The sequence below is a fragment of the Sorex fumeus genome, unplaced genomic scaffold (genome assembly GCF_029834395.1).
Source record: "Sorex fumeus unplaced genomic scaffold, SorFum_2.1 ptg000048l, whole genome shotgun sequence".
NCBI lineage: Eukaryota > Metazoa > Chordata > Mammalia > Eulipotyphla > Soricidae > Sorex > Sorex fumeus.
Window position 1 is genome coordinate 14,209,074 of NW_026606105.1, and position 22,273 is coordinate 14,231,346.

At 45.5% G+C, this 22,273-nt stretch overlaps 1 protein-coding gene across 1 annotated transcript in view; it reads left to right on the forward strand.

Moving 5' to 3' along the window:
- The first annotated feature begins 244 nt into the window (after positions 1-244).
- The window catches only part of CHCHD3 (coiled-coil-helix-coiled-coil-helix domain containing 3), a 313,138-nt gene continuing 291,109 nt past the window's right edge, over positions 245-22,273 (forward strand). The window contains exons 1-2 of the mRNA XM_056123987.1: positions 245-472; positions 14,485-14,569. Coding sequence (XP_055979962.1) covers positions 392-472; positions 14,485-14,569 — 166 coding nt within the window. The 5' untranslated portion in view covers positions 245-391. The remainder of the gene's footprint in view (positions 473-14,484; positions 14,570-22,273) is intronic.

A 22,273-nucleotide genomic window follows, 5' to 3' on the forward strand; every position in this document is an offset into this window, starting at 1 on the left:
CAGCCATCCTTCGCGCCAGGTCTGCAGGCCTACTACAAATCCCACTGTGCCCAGGGCTTCCGGAAATCTACCACCTGTTGCCATAGTATCCGGGTCCGGGCCAACCAATCCGGGCTCCCGTGTCAGATGGGGGCGGGCCATATCGTATTTCCAACCAACCGGAGGCGTTTTCGCCCTGGAGCGTAACCGGAGGGGGCGGGCGCTCAAGACCGGCGCCTTCTCCTTGCGCCTTGGGGTCGTGGCCTTGCTCCCACCGCGTGAGAGTCCGGGCACGTCTCCCCGCGCGCGCGTGCGCCCGTGTATGTGTGTGTGCGTGTGTGCACGTGTGTGAGTGTGAGTGCACGCGCTCCGGGGTCCGTGCCTGGTCTCTGCGGGGGCAGGAGCGGGAGCCATGGGCGGGACGTCCAGCACCCGCCGGGTCACCTTCGAGGCGGACGAGAATGAGAACATCACCGTGGTGAAGGGCATCCGGGTGAGTGACAAGTGGGCGGGCGGAGGGCGCGGGCGCTCTCGCACTCGGACCCGGGACCCTCCTCCGCGCCGGGACCCCCAACCTCGCCCCGACACCCCTCACCCCTCGTGCTGCCCCGACCCGAAGCCCAGCTTCTTCGCAGTGCAGAAGCGTCAAGTTTCCAGACTTGGGACAAGGATCCAGACATCCTTGGCTGGTTGTGGCCCTGCACGGGGCTGGGGCTGGGGCTGGGGGGAGGTCGCCAAGGTTGCAAGCAGCTCCTTCCAGGGGAACCTCAAGTCTAGCTTTGAGCGTGTTGCCCACTAGTTGTGGGATTCACTTTTCTTTTTCTTTTGGGAAACTCCGACCTCCTGGGTGCCTGTCTGTGAAATGGGCCTTGGTGTTAACTCTTCCTGCGCTCAGGATCCTGCCCTGCTCTTTTGCAGGTGCATATAGGCAAGTTGGGGAAACTTTGATCTTTGGAGCAATTAGTGTTCTCTGGTTAGCGCCCGTTCCACCTGCCTGTAGGCACAGTGCGTTGCCCCTCCCTAATCCCCCACCCCAACCCTCCACCTGCTGGCCTGCCCTGGGCAACTCTCAGCTTCTTGCTCCTTCACTTTCCCTTGACTGACTTCTCGCCCTTCCCTGCCCCCGCCCTTGTGAACTGGCACCCACGCTGGGGACTGGGCCCAGTTTCAGGACAAGTGCTTGCCAGGCAGCTTGGGCCCGAGATCAGCTTACAGTATTCAGACCACTGGACGGGGGCGCGAGCCTGTTGTGAGAACATTGAAGCAAAGAACTGCATGTTCGTGATCCATAAACTGAAAACTTGATTTTTCTCTAGGGTGTCAATATACCAGCACTAACTTCCTTCACACCCTCCCTGCTGCACCTGCGTTTGGAAACCTCCCATTTTTGGAAGTGCGATGCCTGTCGCAAAGCCTGTCTTCAGAAAGTTTTATGAATTTTTTTTTTTTTTTGGTCTTTCATTTCCCTCTGTTACCCAACACCCAGCCTACCGCTCATAGCATGTGTGAATTATTTTTAGCATTTGTTAACTAGAAAATAAAGTTTCGTGAGTATCTCAAGTGTTTTGAGAACTTTTTACTGGCAAACTGTTACCTCGAGAAGAATGGATTAAAGCTTTCTTTGTAGAAACTCACCCTGTGGAGCTCATTTTTTGGTTTGTGACCAGCATTTCTCTCTGTCGCACTGATGATGGTGGCACCACCTTTTGTAGTAAAACGACTGAAGTTGTGGGTTTTTTTTTTTTTTTTTTGCATTGTCGCAGTTCATTGGTACTCCTTGGAGTCAAGCAAAAGTCAGTCTGAACTCTTTTGAGGCTAATGTCGAGATTTCACTAAATTTGACTTTAGATTTTGAGTGTTCTCCATCAGATGGTAGGAATGAACGAGTGAGAAGACATTGACTAGAAAACAGATAAAGCTCTATTCTCGTGCCCATGCTGGTGGATGACAACAGGTGAAGTGGAAATAGAATTTGACTGAACTCCATGTCAGCATTAGGTAACGTTAAATAGGATTAGTAGCACTGAGTGGTAGATTCAAAGGAGTTTGTCTACCATTGCCTTTAAGAAAAGCCTTTTTTGATTACTTTTTATGTTTTTGGGCCACATCTGGCAGTGCCCAGCCGTGTGCAAGGCAAGTGCCTACCTGCTCCAGCCCAGACAACTGTTTTTTAAAAAAGGAAACTATTTCTAGTCCCAGCAGGTACACAGAGTAGTACAGAGGTTAAGATGACCCTGGTGCTACCCCCAGCGTCATGTGATCCCTCAAATACCAGAACTGCCAGGAGTGACTCCCTGAGGACAGAGCCCAGGTAGCCCCTGAAGATGGCTGGGTGTGCCCTAGACTGTCCCCTCCGCCCAACAGGGAGACTGTTTCCTTTGACCGCTCAGTTTGCTTGATAAAAGAGTATTTTTTTTCTTGTTTGCTTTTTATCTGTTTTATAATTTGAACACACATCTGGTTGCTTTGCCTTTCTCTAGAATTACTCTTTCACCTTGAATCCCCTTGTAGTTTCCTCCAAATTGTTATTAATCCTTCTTTTCCAAGGATGATGGGCAATCTCTAACCTCAAGTGTTTTTTTTTGTTGTTATTTTTTTTTAATTTGCAAACTAAAGGGGTTGGAACTTTTTTTTTTTTTTTTTTTTTTTTTTTTTGCTTTTTGGGTCACACCTGGCGATGCTCAGGGGTTACTCCTGGCTCATGCACTCAGGAATTGCTCCTGGCGGTGCTCGGGGGACCATATGGGATGCTGGGAATCGAACCCGTGTCGGGCATGTTGGCTGAGTGCAAAGCAAACGCCCTACCCGCTGTGCTATCGCTCCAGCCCCGGAACATATTTTTAAGAACTCTAATCTTTTTCATTTCTGTAATTCTAGAATGCAGTGGCACTCCAGTCATATTTAGCCTATTGCAGACCTCTTTAAAATGGCACCTTGAATTGTTGAATATATGGATCATTCTAATTTCTTCAAGGTCATGGTCAAAAGTACTTTAAATTAAATGCCAGTTTAGGTATTTATCAGCCAGAGGCCTTGGATAACTCACTTCTGATCATATCTATAAGGGGGAATCCTTGTCTCAGTAGTGACAAGAAGATGAAATAAAAGGTTTAAAACATGTGGCGTCCTGTATATCTTTGATAGGAGAGCTGTTACTATGATAGAGTTCTTCCACACTTAGAATCTAAATTCGTTGGAAGTGCATTGGATCCAGGCCATCTGGTTGCAGTCCCAGCTCCATTTCTCACTAGCTGGGACCTGAGACATGTCCCATTGATTATTTCCTTGTCCAGTAGATCTGGATAGTAGAGTCTACATGTGATAACTTCTGTATCATGAAGCAGTACCTGTGGGAATTGGACCTAACGGAGGCATCTAGCCCAGGGTCTGCTCTGACAATATTCAGCACGGTGTGACTAGTAGATTAAAAAAAAAAACTATTAAGGAAGCAGTTATGTGCATTTATGTGTACTTAAAAAAACTAAAATAAGAGCATTGGGATTCGTGCATTCTGCAAAAGATTTCCTGTTTGATTTTTTTTGGGGGGGGAGGGGCTTCACATTTTGTGAATCTTCTCCAGAGAATCGGTACTTTTCTTAGTTTGTGACAGCTGTTTTGCTACCTTTAGAAGCCTGGAGAAGGCTAAGCAGCAATCTCAGGATCCTAAGTGAGTCTGTTTTTAGCTCAGTTGATTAAAATATGGTGTCAGGAGTCCAAACTTCAGTGTTGAATTGCCATTACATTGATTCAGTGTTGAATTGCCATTAGATTGGTTCAACTTGGTGGAATAAACTCCAAATTTGCCCAGTGATCTAGCATTTTATCACTGGTAAGAAGTGAGAGTGTACTAACAATTCAACAGACTCAGTGCTGGAAAAACAATTTTGTGTCCCCCTGGTAAGGATAGACTCATCTTCATTTAACTTGGTATACAAGGTATATATGAAGAGTAACGTTTGATATGCAACTGTCAGGCTTTCAGAGAGAAGGTAGCCTTCATTAGCTTTATGTTTTCCAGGTTTTTTCTACCAGGGTCCTAAATAACTGGCAATTAAAAGGTCTACTCAATAAATTTTTGTTTTAAGTTTCTTCTCACCTAGCAGATGTTGTTTTCATGATATCTATGTGGCCACCTTTTATCCTTAGCAATTGATTGCTTCTCTGCATCCCTGCCCAATTCGTTCATAAAATAAGCGGTATTCTTCCCTCTGATTTTAGCTTTGAAATTCAGAAACAATTCCAGTGTTGGGTAAAAGGGCACTCTTGGCCTTGGCTTCTTCTCTAAGACTAAAAGAAATTTCTAGGGATAGACAGATCAACATTATCCTGGCTTCTGTTACATCTACTTAATGAGAGTTTTGGATGAGCACCTGCTGAGCCCGTTTGGAAAGTCAGCTTACCACTCACTCAATCTTTCACAAGTTTATCTGAGACATCAAAGTGGCGAATGAACTTTTCCATAGCAAATGTCAACTTCAATAAATATCATTTTCAAAGTAATAACTTATCAAGCTTTCCAGGCATAAACTATCCTCTGCAACTGGCCTTGAAGCTGAAATTCACAGCTGCTTTCCATATGTTCCTATGGATCCCTGTCATATGGAAGACAGCAAATACTTGGGAAGTATTAGCTGTTGAGCTGCTCAATGAAGATGGATTTATGGTCTGTCTGGGCGAAGAGTCAGGAGAGAGGACATGCAGACCGTTGTTGGGAGTGTGGAGGAAAATGCTGTTTGGAAAGTTCAGTGAACATGTAGATTGATCAGTTCCTTTCTCCATCAGATGCCATGAGTTCCTGGGGCCAAGTCTTTTGCTTTGAGGAATTGAATCTACACAGACAGTAGATGTGCAGGTTTTCCAGTAATGGCACGTGTCAAGTTTTGGAGTCTCCCTTTAAAATGGTAGTTGAAAAGCAAACCAGGACTCTTGACAGAAAACAACCTGTGCTGCCTAGAAGAAAGACCAAGGGGGCAAAAAAAAAACTCAAACAAACAAAAATACAAAACAGGTGCCAATCCTTTAGTGGAGTTGATTGAAAACTACTATTATGGAGATGAGGGGCAGATTTGTCTCTGGCTCATGTGGTCCTAACTTCGCCTCTTAGAGACAGTCAAATTAAAAGTAGCTCCCCTCCTTCCCATCTGTTCCTGGGACGTAGAAACACTTTATCTTTTCCCATCCACCTAGTCCGCTGCTTCTGAGAAAATGCTGGATTGGGGAGTAGTGTGTTTGTGCTAATGTTAGATAAGACCCACTGAGGTAGGAGGGAAGAGCTCAGGGGGACAGACGTTTGGGAGATGACACACATTTCCACAGCTCGTGTCGGAGTGTGTGTGACAGGCAGTAGTGTGGAGTTAATGAAGCCAGTGGACTTCTCTTGGTTCTTGCCTATATTAGGACAGTCGTTTTTTGTTCCAGTTCATAGACTATTATAAATCTTTTAAGTGCTGAAAGCTTCCCAGGGCAGTGGATCTAGAAGAGAACTGGGCCTGCAACCTAGGAATTCACAGGCTCCTGACCTCAGGGCATCCTTGTAGCACAAATGCACATTATATTCCACCTGTCTTTGCTTCAAGTAATTTCTGTTCTGTGAATTGTCGATAGCTCTCCCCGGGAGATTCCAGAGATGTGTGGAGACCAAGTATGGGAGTTAGAGATCTTTAAATAGAGCAAATGCTTTTGTAAAAGAAGTATTTTAGATAAAGGGAAGCTGTTCCTGAAGGTGGTTCTTAATAGTGAGGCTGCTTATCAGCTCCTGGAGAAGCTTATTTTGGGTCTTGGACCCCTTCTGGGTTCAATTAATGTCCCAAAGAAGAGATGTGCTCCAGCACCAGATTGTGCATGCAGCCTTGGCCAGCAGCTCTCGAGCTTGTCTGCTGCTTCCCAGGTGAGTGCCTAATGCCCAGAGGAGAGGACCTGAGTGTGCAGGTCTGAGTTTATTCTTGCTGGGGGAAGGGCAGTGCAGCAGTTACTGAGCCGACATATAGAGGATACCAGCACAGACACTGCTGGGGATCTGGAGAGTGGTGAGCTGCCTGGGTAAGCCCCAGCTGATGCTAGCACCACTGGTGTCAGCAGCTCTGGACTGCGGAGATCCACTTACAAGGGGTGCTGAGGACACAGGAAGGAGGATGTCGCTCACAAGGCAACCCTACTGTAGACCTGTCAACTCAGGAAACAACTGTGCCCCTGCTTGACATTCTCAGATATTTGCAGATCTGAGACCCCAACACAATGGGACAAGTTCCATATTTGTGTTTGAGTTTGACGTGGCAAGTTTTGAAACTTTAGAGGATCTGTAACCATGAAAAGACAGCGATAAAAAAAAACACTTTACGGGGCTGGAGCAATAGCACAGCAGGTAGGGCGTTTGCTTTGCATGCGGTTGACCCGGGTTCAATTCCCAGCATCCCATATGGTCCCCCGAGTACTGCCAGGGGTAATTCCTGAGTACAGAACCAGGAGTAACGCCTGTGCACTGCCGTGTGTGACCCAAAATGCTAAAGAAAAAAAAACACAACACTTTACTATCCAGGAGCATGTACGGGGAGCTAGGAGCCCATATACCCTCCTACCAGGACTTCTGGCATCGCCTGCTAGAAGCAGCAGCTGTAGACCTGGTCTTCATGCACCGTTGGAGGGCGCTTGCTATGAACTCGGCCTGGCGGTCAGAGGGAGCCAGAGTGAGTAATGGCTGTGGAGATGTCCCTGTGGCCGAATTGGTAATGCAACTCTATCCGTAATAAATCAGCAAAATGTGTGTGTAGCGCATTGTGGTTTACGATGCACCTGTAATCTGCCCCATAAGTCCAGGCCCATGTTCTTTCAGCTTTCTGATGAGGAAAGGGAGACCCACGGAGGGGGACTTCCCCGGAGCTATAGAGTTAAATGGTGGCCAGGCTTTTCCATCTATTCTGGCCCGGGTTCTTATTTCACTCTGCAAATTCTTTTTTAGGGTGCTTTAGGAATTAGATGGACTTTTATAAGATTCCGCTGGGAAGTAACAGTCAATGGCAAGTATGTATTTTGATGAGAAGTCATATTTAGAAGTACTAATACAGGTGAAGGTGTCCAGCTGACATTCAATTCTTAGCAAGTAGTTTGACTTTCTAATTAGGTAGAATCAGCTTACTCTTTATCTTTGACCTGAAATATTGAGACATAAAGGAGTATAAAATTATATATACATCAATACACTTGAAATTCTAATTACAGGGGCAAAAGAGAATACAGGGGTTAATGTGCTTACAGGGTTGATCCCCAGCACTGCATGCGGTTCTCTGTAAGCCCTGAGCATAGCCAGTTGTGGCCTCCACTTCCCTCACACAAATTACATTAGATCTGTGGCATAAATCATTGTATGTAATGGTATGAAGTAAGTAGTACATATGATATGTAATAAATAGTATATATATTACATACTATGTAGTATATGGTACGCATAGTATACTACTGTCACTGTTAATGTCCTCCCGTTATTCATCGATTTGCTTGAGCGGGCCCAGTAACGTCTCCATTTTTTGAGACTCGTTGTTACTGTGTTTGGCATATTGAATACGTCACGGGGAGCTTGCCAGGCTTTGCTGTGCAGGCGAGATACTCTCGATAGCTTGCCGGGCGCTCCAAGAGGGGCGGAGGAATTGAACCTGGCTCGGCCAGGCTGGCTGCGCGCAAGGCAAATGCCCTACCGCTGTGCTATCGCTAGCGGGTAGGGTGTTTGCCTTGCACGCAGCCAACATAGTATACTACAACATACTTTATTGTCAGTGTCACTGTCATCCTGTTTTTCATCGATTTGCTCGATTGGACGCCAATAATATCTTCATTCGTCCCAGTCCTGAGATTTTAGCAGCCTCTCCTTACTCATCCTTCCCAACGCTGCCGTATTGGAGGTTCTTTCAGAGTCAGGGGAATGAGGCCTGTTATTGTTACTGTTTTTTTTTTGGCATATTGGAATATGCCATAGGTAGCTTGCCAGGCACTGCTGTGTGGGTGAGATGCCCTCAGTAGCTCGCCAGGCTCTCCAAGGAGGATGGAGAACCTCATCCTTTATTAATATTAACTATAATCTTTTAATTAATATTAATTTTAATTAAGCGATTTTATTTTGTTAATATCAATGTATTAATTTTAATTGAAATTAATTTTATGCATATTAATTTATTAATGCCCCCATACTTTATTGATATATTAATATAGTATATGTTGAATAAGCTTTGTTGTATTTTTTTGGTTTGGGGTTTCACCTGGTGGTGCTCAAAGTTTACTCCTGGCTCTGCACTCAGGTATCACTCCTGAGTAGCTTAGGGGCTCATATGTAGTGCTGGTCATTGAGTCCAGGTCAGCTGCATGTGAGGCAGGCACCTGACCAGCTGTACTGTCTCTCCAGTCCCAACTTTGAGGACAGTGTATGTCAATAAAAATAACTTAAGATTCTAAAACTTATGACTTATTTATTTATTTCTTTTCTCCTTAAGTGGAAGTGATATATTTTTATTGTGTGGGACTCAAAAGAGTCCAGCGGACTGTTTTAATTGTGGAGAGGGCACGGGACTCCAGGTTGGGGTTATTCCCATGGTCCTGCTGTTTCCTGTAATCGCATCTTACTGGGATCTCCTCTTTCTCAGCCGCAAATCGGGAGGATTGGAGTCGCTCTCAAAGGGTTTCTCCTGAGCCGTCTCTCAGTGTTTCAGCAGCAGTGTTTGTGGCTGGCCGTGAGAAGCAACTGGATTCTGCCTTTAACTGGAACATTCTTTGGCATGCTCCTCTCGAATTTCCGTTTCTCTTCCAGATGAAGAGTCCTAGGTTTTTCCTTCGAGAACCACAGCTTTTGAGCTCTAGTTCTTTCCTGTACTGTCTCTGATTCAGGGCTCAGGCACACACCACTTAACCGAGGCGTCTGTCTCAGGGCCTAGGTTGCTCCTGGGTCTGGCAGACATGTTTGCTCTAACTGATGCCCCAGTTGTGTGGCGCTCACAGGTTTGTGCAAGGCTGAAGAAAGAAAAATGCTTGTTCTCTCATTGGAGTATCTAGAGATTGGTGCAGGGTACGGCGAGGCACGAGGAAGGGCTTCCTCTGGTGGGCAGAGTTGGGGTGGAATGAAGACCTACTGTGGTCTTACATAGACATAAGTGATGTTATATACATTAAGACTTGTTCTGGGATGTTTGGACTGGAGCTTGAAAGTTGATGCTGCCCTTTGGGGCCAGGGGAGGAGACTGGCCAAGCGCAAAGCCAGATGCGAACAGATGGGTGAGCAGGCATCAAGGTCGGGCAGAGTCTAACGTGGGGACTGTTCAGGGAACAGCTATGGCAGCTGCAGTCATAGGTGTCAGCCATAGCCACCAGCAGGAGATGGAGTCTTGGATGCCAGGCCCGAGAGCTTGGACTCTCCCATTGAAAGACAGGATTCAAGGTGTAAGCCACAGCCACCAGTAGGAGATAGAGTCTTGGATGCCAGACCCGAGAGCTTGGACTCTCCCATTGAAAGACAGGATTCAAGGATATGAAGCAGGTCGCCTCAATCAGACTCTCCCCAGTTTAGGATTTTTGATATGCTCTGAATGAGACCAGGGAAGTGGATGGAAGAAGTGAGGCTGAATTCATGAAACATTTAGGGGATGAGAAAGTCACTGTTGAGAGAAAGAAGAAATGAGGGCATTTTCTATATTCTACAGGAAGCTGGATGGAAGTGGAGCCATTATTAATTTTTTTTATTTAAAATTTTTAAAATTTCATTTTGTTTTTTGCTTTTTGGGTCACACCCAGTGATGCTCAGGGGTTCCTCCTGGCTCAGCACTCAGGAATTATTCCTGGCGGTGCTCTGGGGACCATATGGGATGCTAGGGATAGAACCTGGGTCGACCACATGCATGGCAAATGCCCTCCCAGCTGTACTATTGCTCCGGCCCGGAACTGGAGCCATTAGTAACGCCAGAAAGCAAGAGGAGGAAGGGACTTTTTAAAGCAAATTACTGTTTGTTTTGTTTTGATTTGGGGCCACACTCGGTAATATTCAGGGATTACTCCTGGCTCTGTGCTCAGGAATCACTCCCCTCCCTGGTGGGGCTCAGGACACTGCATGTGGTGCCAGAGATCTGACTGGGATTTAGGGCAAGTGCATTAAACTCTGTGCTGTCATTCTAGCCCCTAAAGCAAATTTGAAGTCACTTTGGGACTCGCTGGGTTTGAGGTGTTCGTGGATTATCTACATACTCAGTCCCACAGAAAAGGTGCTGGGGCCAGACAAGGAAGAATAGATGTAGAATTCAGTCGTTGATCAACAACAGATCAAATGGAGAGAGTGGATGAGATTACCAAGCAGAGCACATGGAGAAGAAATTGAAGGTGAACCCCAGAATGGGAGCCCCTGTGGCAGACAAGTGAGGGGGTGCTTGACCAGAGGCCCAGAACAACTAGGCCAGTGGGATGTCGGCAAAGTCAAGTGAGGGGCCTCCCAAGGAGGCCGGTAGCCGGAGTGGCCAGAAGGAAGGGGAGCATGTGCATCCAGTATTTCATAAATGGAACAGACAGGGTATCTACATCAGGTCCATGTGTCGCATTGCAGTCAGCTTCCTTTTGACGTGAATGAGAAAGAAGCAATCCTGGCGGATGGATTTGAGGACCTGCTTCCTCCGTCTGTTGCTTCAACCTGAACAGTGGTTTCTGAGGGCATGCTAACTGTGGAGGACTTACCATATCAATACCGAGGGTCACTGATTTATCCGCACTGTGGTGGGTTATGAACCAGGCGGTGCTGAGTGAAGGAAGCAGAACGGAGAAGAAGGTCATTGAGAGAGCAGAGGGTTTCCCAAGTTACTCTGGGAACCTGGGTCTCCCCTCTCCCTTGAAAACAAACTTTAGTTTCACTCTGACCCATAGTGAATCCGGCTCTGAAGGTGGTTGTCCTTAAGAAAGAGTGTGACCTTGAGACTCAGACTTCCGGGTTTGAGTCCTGGCTCCGTTTCTGATAAACTCAGTCTTTTAGACCAGGTTATTTAACTGGATGATACTTCATTGTTTTCATCTAAAGGTGTGGATTTTCAATATCTATCTCATGGAATTGTTAGGGATTACGTGAGGAAAGTACTTGTCTTAGTGTTGTATCTGGAACGCAGTGTTAGCCACTTGGAATCCTTCAATATGTTTCCTCCCTGGATTACCGTAATAGCCTTTATAATTTATTTTGTCTTATTTATTTCGGAGGGAGCTTGGGCCATACCTTGAATTACTCAGGGCTTACTCCTGGCTCTGTGCTCAGGGTATACTGGAGGACCACAGTGGCTCCAGGGATCAAACCAGAGTTGACCACATGCAAGGTAAGCACCTTAACGCCTGTACTCTGATTCTGGACCCTATTTTGTCTTATTTATATTTCGAGGGGGCTACACCCAGTGGTGCTCAAGGGCTGCTCCTGGTGCTGCCCTAGGGATCATGTGGTGCTGGGGCTTGAACCCAGCCTCCTCCACGCAGAGGCTGTGCCCAGCTCACTGTGCTGTCTCTTCAGCCCAGAAGTAGTATTTTTTTAAAAAAAAAAACCAACTTTTTTGGCAGTGTAATTTACATACTGTAAAAATCCATATTGTGCTGTAATATGGATTTGCATATTACACAATTTACATACTATAAATCTCTCTGGATTTGCATACCATAAAATTCACAGTTTTCCATGTACAGCACTTTCTAATAAATTTACGGAGTTGTAGAAACATGACTATGATCCAGTTTTAGAATATTGCCCCAATAGATTATTTTTAATGTTCAAAATAATTTATTTAAGCACTGTGATTTACAAAGTTGTCCATAATACAGTTGTTTCAGGTATTCAATGTTCCAGCACTAATCCCACTACCAGTGTGACTTTCCCTCTACCAGGTCTACCTTACCTACCCATAAAGCCTGCCCCCTTTGTGGGCACAAAATAATTTGCTCTGTGTTACTTGTTACAACAAAATGGCAAATGGAATTATCAAAAAAATTGTTCAGTAGAAGAAAAGGTAAAGGTAAAGGTAAAGGCCCTCCCATTGTTCATCGATTTGCTTGAGCGGGCCCAGTAATGTCTCCATTGGAGACTTTGTTGTTACTGTGTCTGGCATATCGAATACGTCACGGGGAGCTTACCAGGCTCTGCCGTGCGGGCGAGATACTCTCGATAGCTTGCCGGGCTCTCCGAGAGGAGCGGAGGAATCGAACTCGGGTCGGCCATGTTGGCTGCGTGCAAGGCAAACGCCCTACTGCTGTGCTATTGCTCCAGCCCAGTAGAAGAAAGAAAACTTATGAAAATTGTTATATGTCATAATGGTGTTACTAAAGCCATTACCTGAGGATTTACTGAGCTGCTTGGTGCTGGTTGAGCCTTCAGTGTTACTATGTTTGCTCTTTGAGCTTAGTGGGCTTCTATGCTACTTTCCCATCTAATTTGCGGTGCTCCTTCTGTGCTGTCAATTTTGTGAAGTTTGGAGGTGTCGTGGGCTCCAGATCTGTGGAACTGGAATGATTCATTATCTTGATGTCTCTCTGAGCTTAGCTGTGGAGCTGGGCTGTTTATATGCCAAAGGATGTCAGCTGTGGGTGGGACAGTGGGCCTTTTGACAGGTCAGGGACTCAGCTTACCTCCATCCCAAGAAGACTGTAGAGATTTCAGCCTGAGATCAGGCTACCTGATTCAGTGGCTTGGCGTCTTTTTGAGATTAGCCCCCAATCAGATTTCTTATGCCTGGTCATAGTTAGGCCCCATCCCCTCTGGCTGTATGTAGTCACTATATACGCTGTAGTTGTCTCCCTCTGTCTACATAAAGGTGGCCATTTCTTATATATACATATATGTATATATATATATATATATACATACATACATATATATCATGTTGTCTTTTGTGTCTAGCTTCCTAATTTGGAATTTTTTTTTTTAAAGTTTATCCATGTTTGCAGTATATATATCAGAGCTTCAGTTTTTTTTTTAAATTGCTCGATTGTACTCCATTGTATAGGTATAACTGTCACTGTCCTCCCGTTGTTCATCAATTTGCTGAGCAGGCCTAGTAACGTCCTACATTTTGAGACTTGTTACTGTGTTTGGCATATTGAATACGTCACAGGTAGCTTGCCCAGCTTTGCCGTGTGGGGCATGGGGTATATATAATGTATTTGTTTATTCTTTCACCAGTTGCTGGACATTTATCTCCATTCTGGCTACTCTGACTATTGTTCTTGGAACATTCCTTTGCAGGCCTCTGTGTGGACATAAAATGGTGTCTGAGTTGGTCTTCCAGCCTATTTTTTTAGGGGATCCTCCTGCTTCTGCCCCTACACTGTGGCTAAAGTGTAAACTGCATCGTGGTATCATTTCCCTGCCTGAAGTCCTTCCGCAGTGCCCAGTTGTCCTCAGAATCGTGTTCAAACTCCTTAGCTCGAAGCGTTGACTCAATCTTCTGGATCTGAACACTTATTTCCCCTCTGTTCCTTCTCTCTCTCATTAAGCCCTCACACCCCAGCTGCCTGCTTGAGCCATTCTTGGAATCATTCGTGTTGCTTCATTTATCTAAGCATTCCTTCCACGAACCAGACTGAGAGCGACTCTGGGGAGATAGTGCAGCCAGACCCTCGCTCTCCCACAGCTCTCTCTCTCTCTCTCTCTCTCTGTCGTGTGAGAGGCAGACTGTACACCAGAAAGCATTAGCGCATGATAAGTACTGGACAGAGAGTAATATGCTGGTAACTGCATCTCCAGGCCTGATGTTGTTCCCGACCTGATGTCTCGGTTTTAATGCCAGCCGCCTGGCTGGTGCCCGACAGCGGCAAGGCCCATTTCTCATCTAGATCTGAAAGTGCTTCCCCTTCTTGGAGCTGTCTTAGGTTCTGGGCCTAGTCCTCGCTCTGACCCATCCCTTCCCCAGCCCCAACCCTTCAGCTCAACTGGATATCCTGCCCTTTGGGCTTTTCATTTTGGCACTCTTCCCAAAACAGGCGCCAGGTGACCCTGCTCCTTTTTTGCCATTCTAAGCAATGAGAGCCCTGGGAAGCCCCATTCTTGCCTAGTTCCTGACACATACTCTGCTGAAAGGGTGATTGTGGTTGACCTGGAGGAGAGAGGTGGGAAGGGCCATTTCCTGTGGGACTGCAGGGAGGGAGGGAGGGAGGGAGGGAGGGAGATCAAGCCTGTTGCACGCAGCACCCGTTGGTAGGATTCGGAGAGAGTACGTGCCTGGCTTGTGTCTTCTCCGAGACTGCAGTTTGGTGCGCAGTGTAAAAATGAAAAGGAGACTTACTACCATGTGCAATTAGCAGTGCATCAGGAGAAATCAAGTCGCGCTGCTGGCTGCAGCTTGGAATCTGGAAGTGGCCCCTCCTTGCTTTTAGTTTTTATTGCTATTAGATGTAGCCTAATTTCTCCAGGCCATTTGTTATACATATTGATACGGATGACTAAATTACTTGGAAGCGAGTCTACTGTTTTCCTCCTCATTCTCTTTCTAATTGATTTTTGTTTTGATGTTGCCTTTTCAGCTTTCGGAAAATGTGATCGATCGTATGAAGGAAGCCTCTCCGGGTTCGAAGTCTTCGCGCTATTCGGGTCCCTTTGGTGCCTCAGGTATTTCAGAATTTGTATTCCAGAGCTTTCCGTAGAAAACTTATAAGCAGTCAGAGTGTGCTCAAAAGGCTCTTCTGCACTGTGTCTTTTATTTGGGTACTCTGCCTTTTCGAGGGCAGATTAGAAATCAGCACCAGGGTTTTCTTTTAAGAATCTGCTTTGCACTCAAAAGTCCAATGAATCAGCTTGTAGCCCTTGAACAGCCTTTTTTTTTTTTTTCTCATCGAATTCCTGAATCCTTTTTGACTTTGGAAGGTAACTGCTTTATTTATTTATTTATTTATTTAAGTGAAATGTATTATATATAGGGATGAGAGAGACTTCGTGTAAATATTTATTCCACCTGAAAAGAAAGAAAAGAAAAAACCCCACTGAACACAGGAAATACTGATTTCTATCTCCAAATTGTGCATTATCCCCTATTTTATTTTCTGATAGATTTCTCCTAAGCTTATAGCGTTTATTCCATTATGGTTGGTTTTGAATTATTGATGAAAAGATGGTATTGGATGACATTTATGGAGCATTAATAAAGCTCATCTTACTGTAACTCCTGATGGACCTGAGCTGAGAGGTTTCCTCCCTCTTTCTCCCCTCTCCCCTTCCTCATTCCTTTATTCATCCTACACATATTCATAATATTTATATTCTGACCTGCTCAGTGTCTGGCACCGCAGGTGCTCAGTAAATATTTGCAAGGAAAAGTACATAGCCCGCTGCCCAACGTGAGGGAGGGATGTGCTTTTATTGGCAGAGAGAAAATCTTTGGGCTGATTCTTGGTGGACCAATGGAGAGTTTTCAGTATTTATTAGAAAAAGGCCTTGGGTGGTAGGTCTGGCTACAGACTGTTGGTTCATTGGGAAAGAGGAGATGTTGCTCACAGGCCACTCACTTGGGGGCACTCGTGACCCCTGTGCTCATGGGGAAGTTGCTGATGGCGAGGTGCTTGGTTCTTAGAGAGCGCTGATTGCTTACTTACCGTGAGTTCAGCTTCAGTATGTTTATGGCACAGGCTGCTAATAGGAGTGGACTTAGTTCTTGTCCTTTTAAAACTTCTTGTTTAAAAAGCAGCTTCGGGGGCTGGAAAAATAGTGCAGGGGTTCCCGTGCTTGTCTGGCACGTGAGGGTCCTCCCCAACCCTGCCAAGGGTGATCCCTGAGCTCTGAGCGGGGAGTAGGCGCTGAGTAACACTGGGTGTGGCCCCCATCTCTGCTTCCTGCCCCCTCCGCCCCCCCAACAAGAAAAGGTCAGAGATAATTGGCATGCCACTGAAGTGACCAGTCCCTTTTTTGTTAGCCTATTTTTTTAAGCCTTTGCTCCATACCATATCTTTCTTTCTTTCTTTCTTTCTTTCTTTCTTTCTTTCTTTCTTTTTTTTATAAAGTAGTTTACAATATTTGATGACATTTAGTATTCAAATACCAATCCTACCACTGTTACACCTTCCCATCACTATATTTTGGGTGTTTCCATCTTGAACCCCAATCCCTGCCCCGAAGCAAAACCGAAATAATATAGTTTGTATTGTTTGTTGTGAAAAAAACGCTGAAAATGCTACAAAAAATTATCCTTAGAGGAGAAAGAGTGTGAAGATTGTTGTATTTCACTCAGGGGCCATTAAGCACTTCTATAAGTCCGTTAAAAAAAAAATCTTTCCCTCTAAGATTGGTTGTCTTCTACTTTGAATCCCATCAAATGTGGTGCGGTACTCTTGGAGGATGGGTCGGGTGTGTGGTACGAAGTGCCCAGGAATAGATTCACTCATGAGTGAGGCTCAGCCTGAGCGTGTGGAGAGCAGCCGTGAGCGTGGAGGCGGTTGAGTTCTGGGGGTTTTTGGCTGCCTGCTCTGGGTCCCTTGGGGGTGGGGAGGGGTCTCACCTGCCCGCCTCTTGGGCACCCCTAGTGAAAAAGCCTGGTGCAGGGTCCGGCTTTTCGGCACTTTACTTGCACTTTAGACTGGTCATCTTTGTCGCTTTTCACCGTACTGTCTCCTCCATGTGTTTGGTTTTCAAATCCTGCCTGTGACTCCCGGGATGGGGTCTTCATCTGTGACTTCCTTCCATGCGCAGCTTAGGTCACGGCCTATGTGAAGTCTAACCCCCAAGAGTGTGCACAGTGGATGTGTCCCAGACCAACCTTTTGGATTCTTCCCCAGTCTCCTTCTCTGACTCTTCCTGTTAATGCGTCTGGGAGTCAGGCCCCAAACCCGGACTGCGTTCCTGTTTTCTCTTGTTTTGTTTCCAGGGTCAGGCCACATGCCTCTCTCCTTAGCTCCATCTCTGAATCACGCTGACTTTTTCAGGCCTGATCCCGCTGCTGTGGCCGCACACCAGCTTCTCTCACCTGGTTCTCTGCAGAGGTCTCAGAACTGGCTCTGCCCTGCCATCTTCTCACCTTTTTGCTCGGCTGTGTTCACAAACTCAGTCCTTGTGGAAAAAAGACGCTCCCGTACTGTTCCTGTGGGCGTCTCCTCGGGCCAGTGGGTCTTGTGCTGACTTCCCCGGCATGCCAGGGCCGGCCCAACTCACTGTCCGGCTTTTCTGCTGTTGTTTCCTTCCTCCCTGTGTCTGGCCTCTCCGCTGGAAGATAAACTTGCTCCTTGTTGGTTTTGAGTTATGAGTTCCTAGGATAGTTCCAGGCTCTTAGCGCTGATCCGTTGATGGATTAATTTAGGGCCGACCCCTTTCATCCATTGTAAAAGTAGCTACCCTTGATAATTCTAGGTAGACTCTAATTCAAGGAATTGAATGTAGGTGACATTTGTCTATGTCCAGGTAAATGAGGTACTTTGAGAGGGTACAAGAACAAAACAAATTTCTCTCCAGTTGTTCAGTGTTTTGGAGTAGATACAGCTAAAGTATAACCAAACTGGAGGGAAGGTAGGTTTTATAAAACAAGCCTAGAAGATAGTGAAATTAAGTACGTGTGGATATTTTAAAACTTAGGCTTCAGTCTACAATAATGATTTGTGGTCTGGAGAGATTGTACAACGGGTAGGTCACTTGTCTTGCACAGGGCTGACCCAGGTTCTGTCCCCAGCACCCTTTGGGATTCCCTAAGCCTCACCAGGAATGATTCCTGAGTAATACAGAGCCAGGAGTACTTCCTGAGCACCTCTGAGTGTGGACTCTCCTCCCACAAATAAAACAAAATAAAACAAAATAAATATGTTTTGTTCTAGGTATATATTATATATATTTTTGGTCTGGGGAGGTGGTTGGATTTTTGGGTCATGTCCACCCAACTGTGCTCTGAGCTACTATTCCCAGCTCTGCTCAGAGGTTGTTGGAAAGACCCTGTGGTGCCAGGGCTGGATCGCATGCAAGGCAAGCGCCTTAATCCTTGTGCTGTCTCTCTGACCCCCCTACATAGATTTTTCTATTGTGGAAATGCTGGAACAGTGATTGGTAACAAATTATGTACCAGGTACTCTGCTAAATCCTTTATATGTCTTACCTCACTTAATCCTAGAATCCTACGAGGAGGAGACTATTGGTTCATACCTGGCACTGTGTTTAGGGGTTGCCCCTGGAAGTGCTCAGGAGACCATGCAGTGCCAGGGATCAAACCTAGGCCTCCGGCATGTGAGCCTGCGCTGAGCCACCCACTGGTCCATCTCTCCGCCATGCAGGGCTCCGTTTCACTTGGAAGTGAAATGAGACTTGAAGTGATTAATTGTCTTGCCCAAAGCCACACCGCCGGTTAGCAGTGGCAGCGGTAGCTGAAGATGAGTGTGATTCCAGAGCAGATGCTGTCTAGGACCAATGATGTTTAATTGTCATTCGAGTCCTACTTTGCTTCTTATGTAGAAAGAATGTGCGGGTGGGAGCATCCCTTTCATTGATGCTCTGCTGGGGTTTGGGAAGAGCCTAAAAGCGATTGCTGGCTTTTTGAGCTTTTCCCGATATTGGCTTTTTCTTCTTCTTCTTCTTCTTCTTTTTCTTCTTCTTTTTTTTTTTTTATCAAAATGTTTTACAGGCGGCTGGAGCGATAGCACAGGGGGTCGGGTGTTTACCTTGCACGTGTCCGACCTGGGTTCAATTCCCAGCATCCCATATGGTCCCCTGAGCACCGCCAAGAATAATTCCTGGGTGCAGAGCCAGAAGTAACCCCTGTGCATTGCCAGGTGTGACCCAAAAAGAAAAAAAATCTAAAAAAATATTTTAGAGCTAAATTTTATTTTTATAAAGTTGTTCACTATAACTCTAATATTCAAACTCTAATATTCAAATATTCAAAAACTCTAATGTTCACTATAACTCTAATATTCAAGTTGTTCACTATAACACTAATATTCAAACATCAATCCCACCACCATTGCACCTTCCCACCCCCATATTTCGAATGTTTCCACCCCAAATCCCAAACCATGCCCCCCAAAGCAGAACTGAAAAATAATGTATTTTGTATTGCTTGTTTGGAATAATCCACTAAAAATGGTGCAGTCAAGTTTCCTTAGAGGAAAGTGTGAAGATTGTTGCATTTCATCCTGGAGCAGTTAAGCTCTTGTATAAGAGATTACTAACATGTTTGTTAAACCCCATCACATGTTGTGTGCTCCCCTTGGTACATCAGTGGTGTAAAGCATGAGAGGTTGCCTGGTTGCAGTATTGGCTCTTTCTAAATGGAGAAAATGTTTTCCTTCTTGGGACTTTATTTTTCTGGCCATGTGAGTGCTTTACCCCTGTTCCATCTCGCTGGCCCTCACGGGTCGGACTCTCCTTACACTTAGTGACGGTAACTATTGATCTCTGGACATGGCTGGCCTGTGGAGCTCTGGCAGTGCCATGGGGCCCAGCCTTCACCGTGGCTGGCTCTGATGAAATGGCATGAGATCTCTGGGCCCTCACTGAACCCCTCTGAAGGCTGCCTTGGGGTTTGGTGGTCGGGCTAGTGTGTCACTTGCTAAGTGGTTGCCGCTCATCAAAGGGGCCTCTTCAGTACGAAATTCAACTTTCCTCAGATGGGATCAGATGAAAGGTTGAGCTCTTGGGCTACACGAATCCCAGCTCAGTGCTTAGTCGCCACCAGTGTCCAGTGGCTGCCCTGTGGGACAGTGCAGAGATGGAGACAGTTCCTCATCGCAGACCAATTTGTTGCCAGCTCTGATTCCGGCAGCTTCGTTGCAGGGCACTGGGGGGGTGGGGGAGGGGGGTGTCCCCAGATGGTCTTAACCAGATGCGTCACTGCATGGACAAGTGCTCCGAAGACCTGTATGCCTGTAAATCCTGTTTCTCGCCCTTCCCACATCCCAGAGCCCCCCCTATATGTCCGTTGAGTGGAAGTGTGGGAATATTTCTCCAAGGGATGCCCTCTTTTCCCCGTCTTGAGTAGTTTCCCTCAGATACCATTCCCAGTGGCAAGGAAACCCCCTGGGCCCCCGGCTGTGCTGTATTGCAGAGACCCTCCGGGGGATAGTATTTCCTGCCCCCATTCCAGCTGAACCCCAAACCCCAGGTTTGCCATGCTCTCATCAGAGGATCTCGCCATTAGCTTCAGAATGCAAGTCGACTCGGATGGCGTGCATTAATGCAGATGTCTTCTTGCAAATCCAAACAAAAACAAAACAAAATGAAAACAGCAACACGTCCTGTTTGTGAAAGTTAGCTAACCGGCAAGCTTTATTCTCCACTTTGGAGGGACCCCCTTTGGAGGTTCCGGGGAGTGCTCAATATAGATTTCTGAAGATTTGTAATTTAGAGACATTATGAAATAATTTTTCAAGCCTACGAAAACATATTGACAAAGGTGTCACCAGCCTCGTCTACATTTTTCAAGTAAGCTGTATATTAAATGTGAGTTGAATTTTTAAAATTCATGAAAATGCTTTCTTCCCCCCATGACTCATTCGACCAGCCCTAGGCTGTTCTGTGAATCCAGGTTTGCAGGCTTGATTCATGCGGGGTCCTAGGATTCCTGTATTTCAGAACTAAGTTCTGTTACATATGTAATTTTGAGAATGTAATTTATGCACTAAGAGAGTTCCTCTTAAGACTTTACTGAGACAATTTTTTTTTTTTTTTTGCCAAACCTTGAACCAGATCAATGACTCGTTGCAATAAGTATTTGCATGTAAAGCTGTTCAGGCAAAATAATATACTATGTGACACCCAGCAGATTGTAATGCCACTTTAATAAATGAGTGTGCTCTAAAGAACTTAACTGTGTCCTTGCTGCTTCAAATTCATTGCTGCGAATGTGTTCTCAGCTCTCTTGTCTTGCTGTTCCACCAGGAAATTTAAATTAGGTTGACATAAGGGCATGCTGTTGTATATCGTTTTAAATGTACCTTTTCATTAACATCTTGAATCTTTTGATTTTAGAAATCTGTGCTGGATGTAGATTGATTTTTTTTTCCCTTCTTTTTGTTCTGATTCTTTAGATTTTTTTTTTCCCATACGTGTTCTTCTTTTTGGCTGATAGCTCTTCTGTGACCCAACCAAAGACCCAGGATAATAACTCTTTTCCCCAAGTCAATACAAGAGGAAAAAAATAAAAAAGGAGTCAGGAAATGATCGTCAGAGGCCATTTGTTGGTTTCCTAAGTCACTACCCAGACGAAAATGATCAATCTGGAAAAAGAGACAGATGAACTCACTTTCATTATTATCCTCACTCTGCAAGTTTCCCTGTAAATTTCTTGTCATTATGAAAAATAAGAAAGATTTGCCGATTTGTGTTAACTATATCATTGCGATCACTAAGTAGCTGGCAACCTTAACAAATTGCAGGAAACCAATTTAAGCAGGAAATAGCACAGCCCAAACTAAACAGCCAATTTTGGGAAACAGATTCATCTATACGTTCTTCTGTATTTTCTCCCAGAATCCGGTCCCCCTAGTTATTTTTAAACAGCTCTTTAAGACTCATTTAGATAGAGTGCTATAGGGAGAGTTCAAAGTAAATAAGCTGGTGCTTATCCCTTTGGAGTTACAATAACTAAGAGTGTTGCAGGTTTCCAGCTTTTAGTATTTGAAACTTTGTTGATATCAGTGTATCAACTCTTTTTACTTTTACTTTTTTCTTTGTGACAGCTGTGACACAAACTATCGCTTGACAGGTTCTAGAAGGAAGAAATACACACACACACACACACACACACACACACACATCAGCATTGGAAGATTTGAAACCAAACCCTCGAGTCAGTACGTTCAGTTTATGGATGGCTAACGTGTGTATCATAAGTATTATTAGTTCCACCAGTCAACTGATATTAGCCAAGCAACATCTCTGCTTTCAGGGAACACCTGGTGTGTCCTCAAAACGTCTGGTCCGTACCATTAGAATGAAGTGACCACGCACGGCTTTGTGCATTCCCCCTGCTCCATGGATGGTTTTTTAGTTTTATTTTTTGCTTTTTGGGTCACACCTGGTGATGCTCAGGGGTTCCTCCTGGCTTTGCACTCAGGAATTACCCCTGGCGGTGCTCAGGGGATCATAGGGGATGCTGCGAATTGAACCTGGATTGGCCACATGCAAGGCAAATGCCCTACCTGCTGTGCTATTGCTCCAGCCCCGGACTCTGATAGACTTTGAGGGCATCATCCTGATGACCCAGCACTTTGAAGACAGAATTCCCAGAGTGTTGCAGGTATCTGTGTTCTCCGCCGTGAGCGGAGGACTCGGAATCAATGCTGTGACCCTTTCGACTGTTGGCAAATACCAGCTTATTGTTGTTGTGGTTGTTCCTTGTAAGTAAAC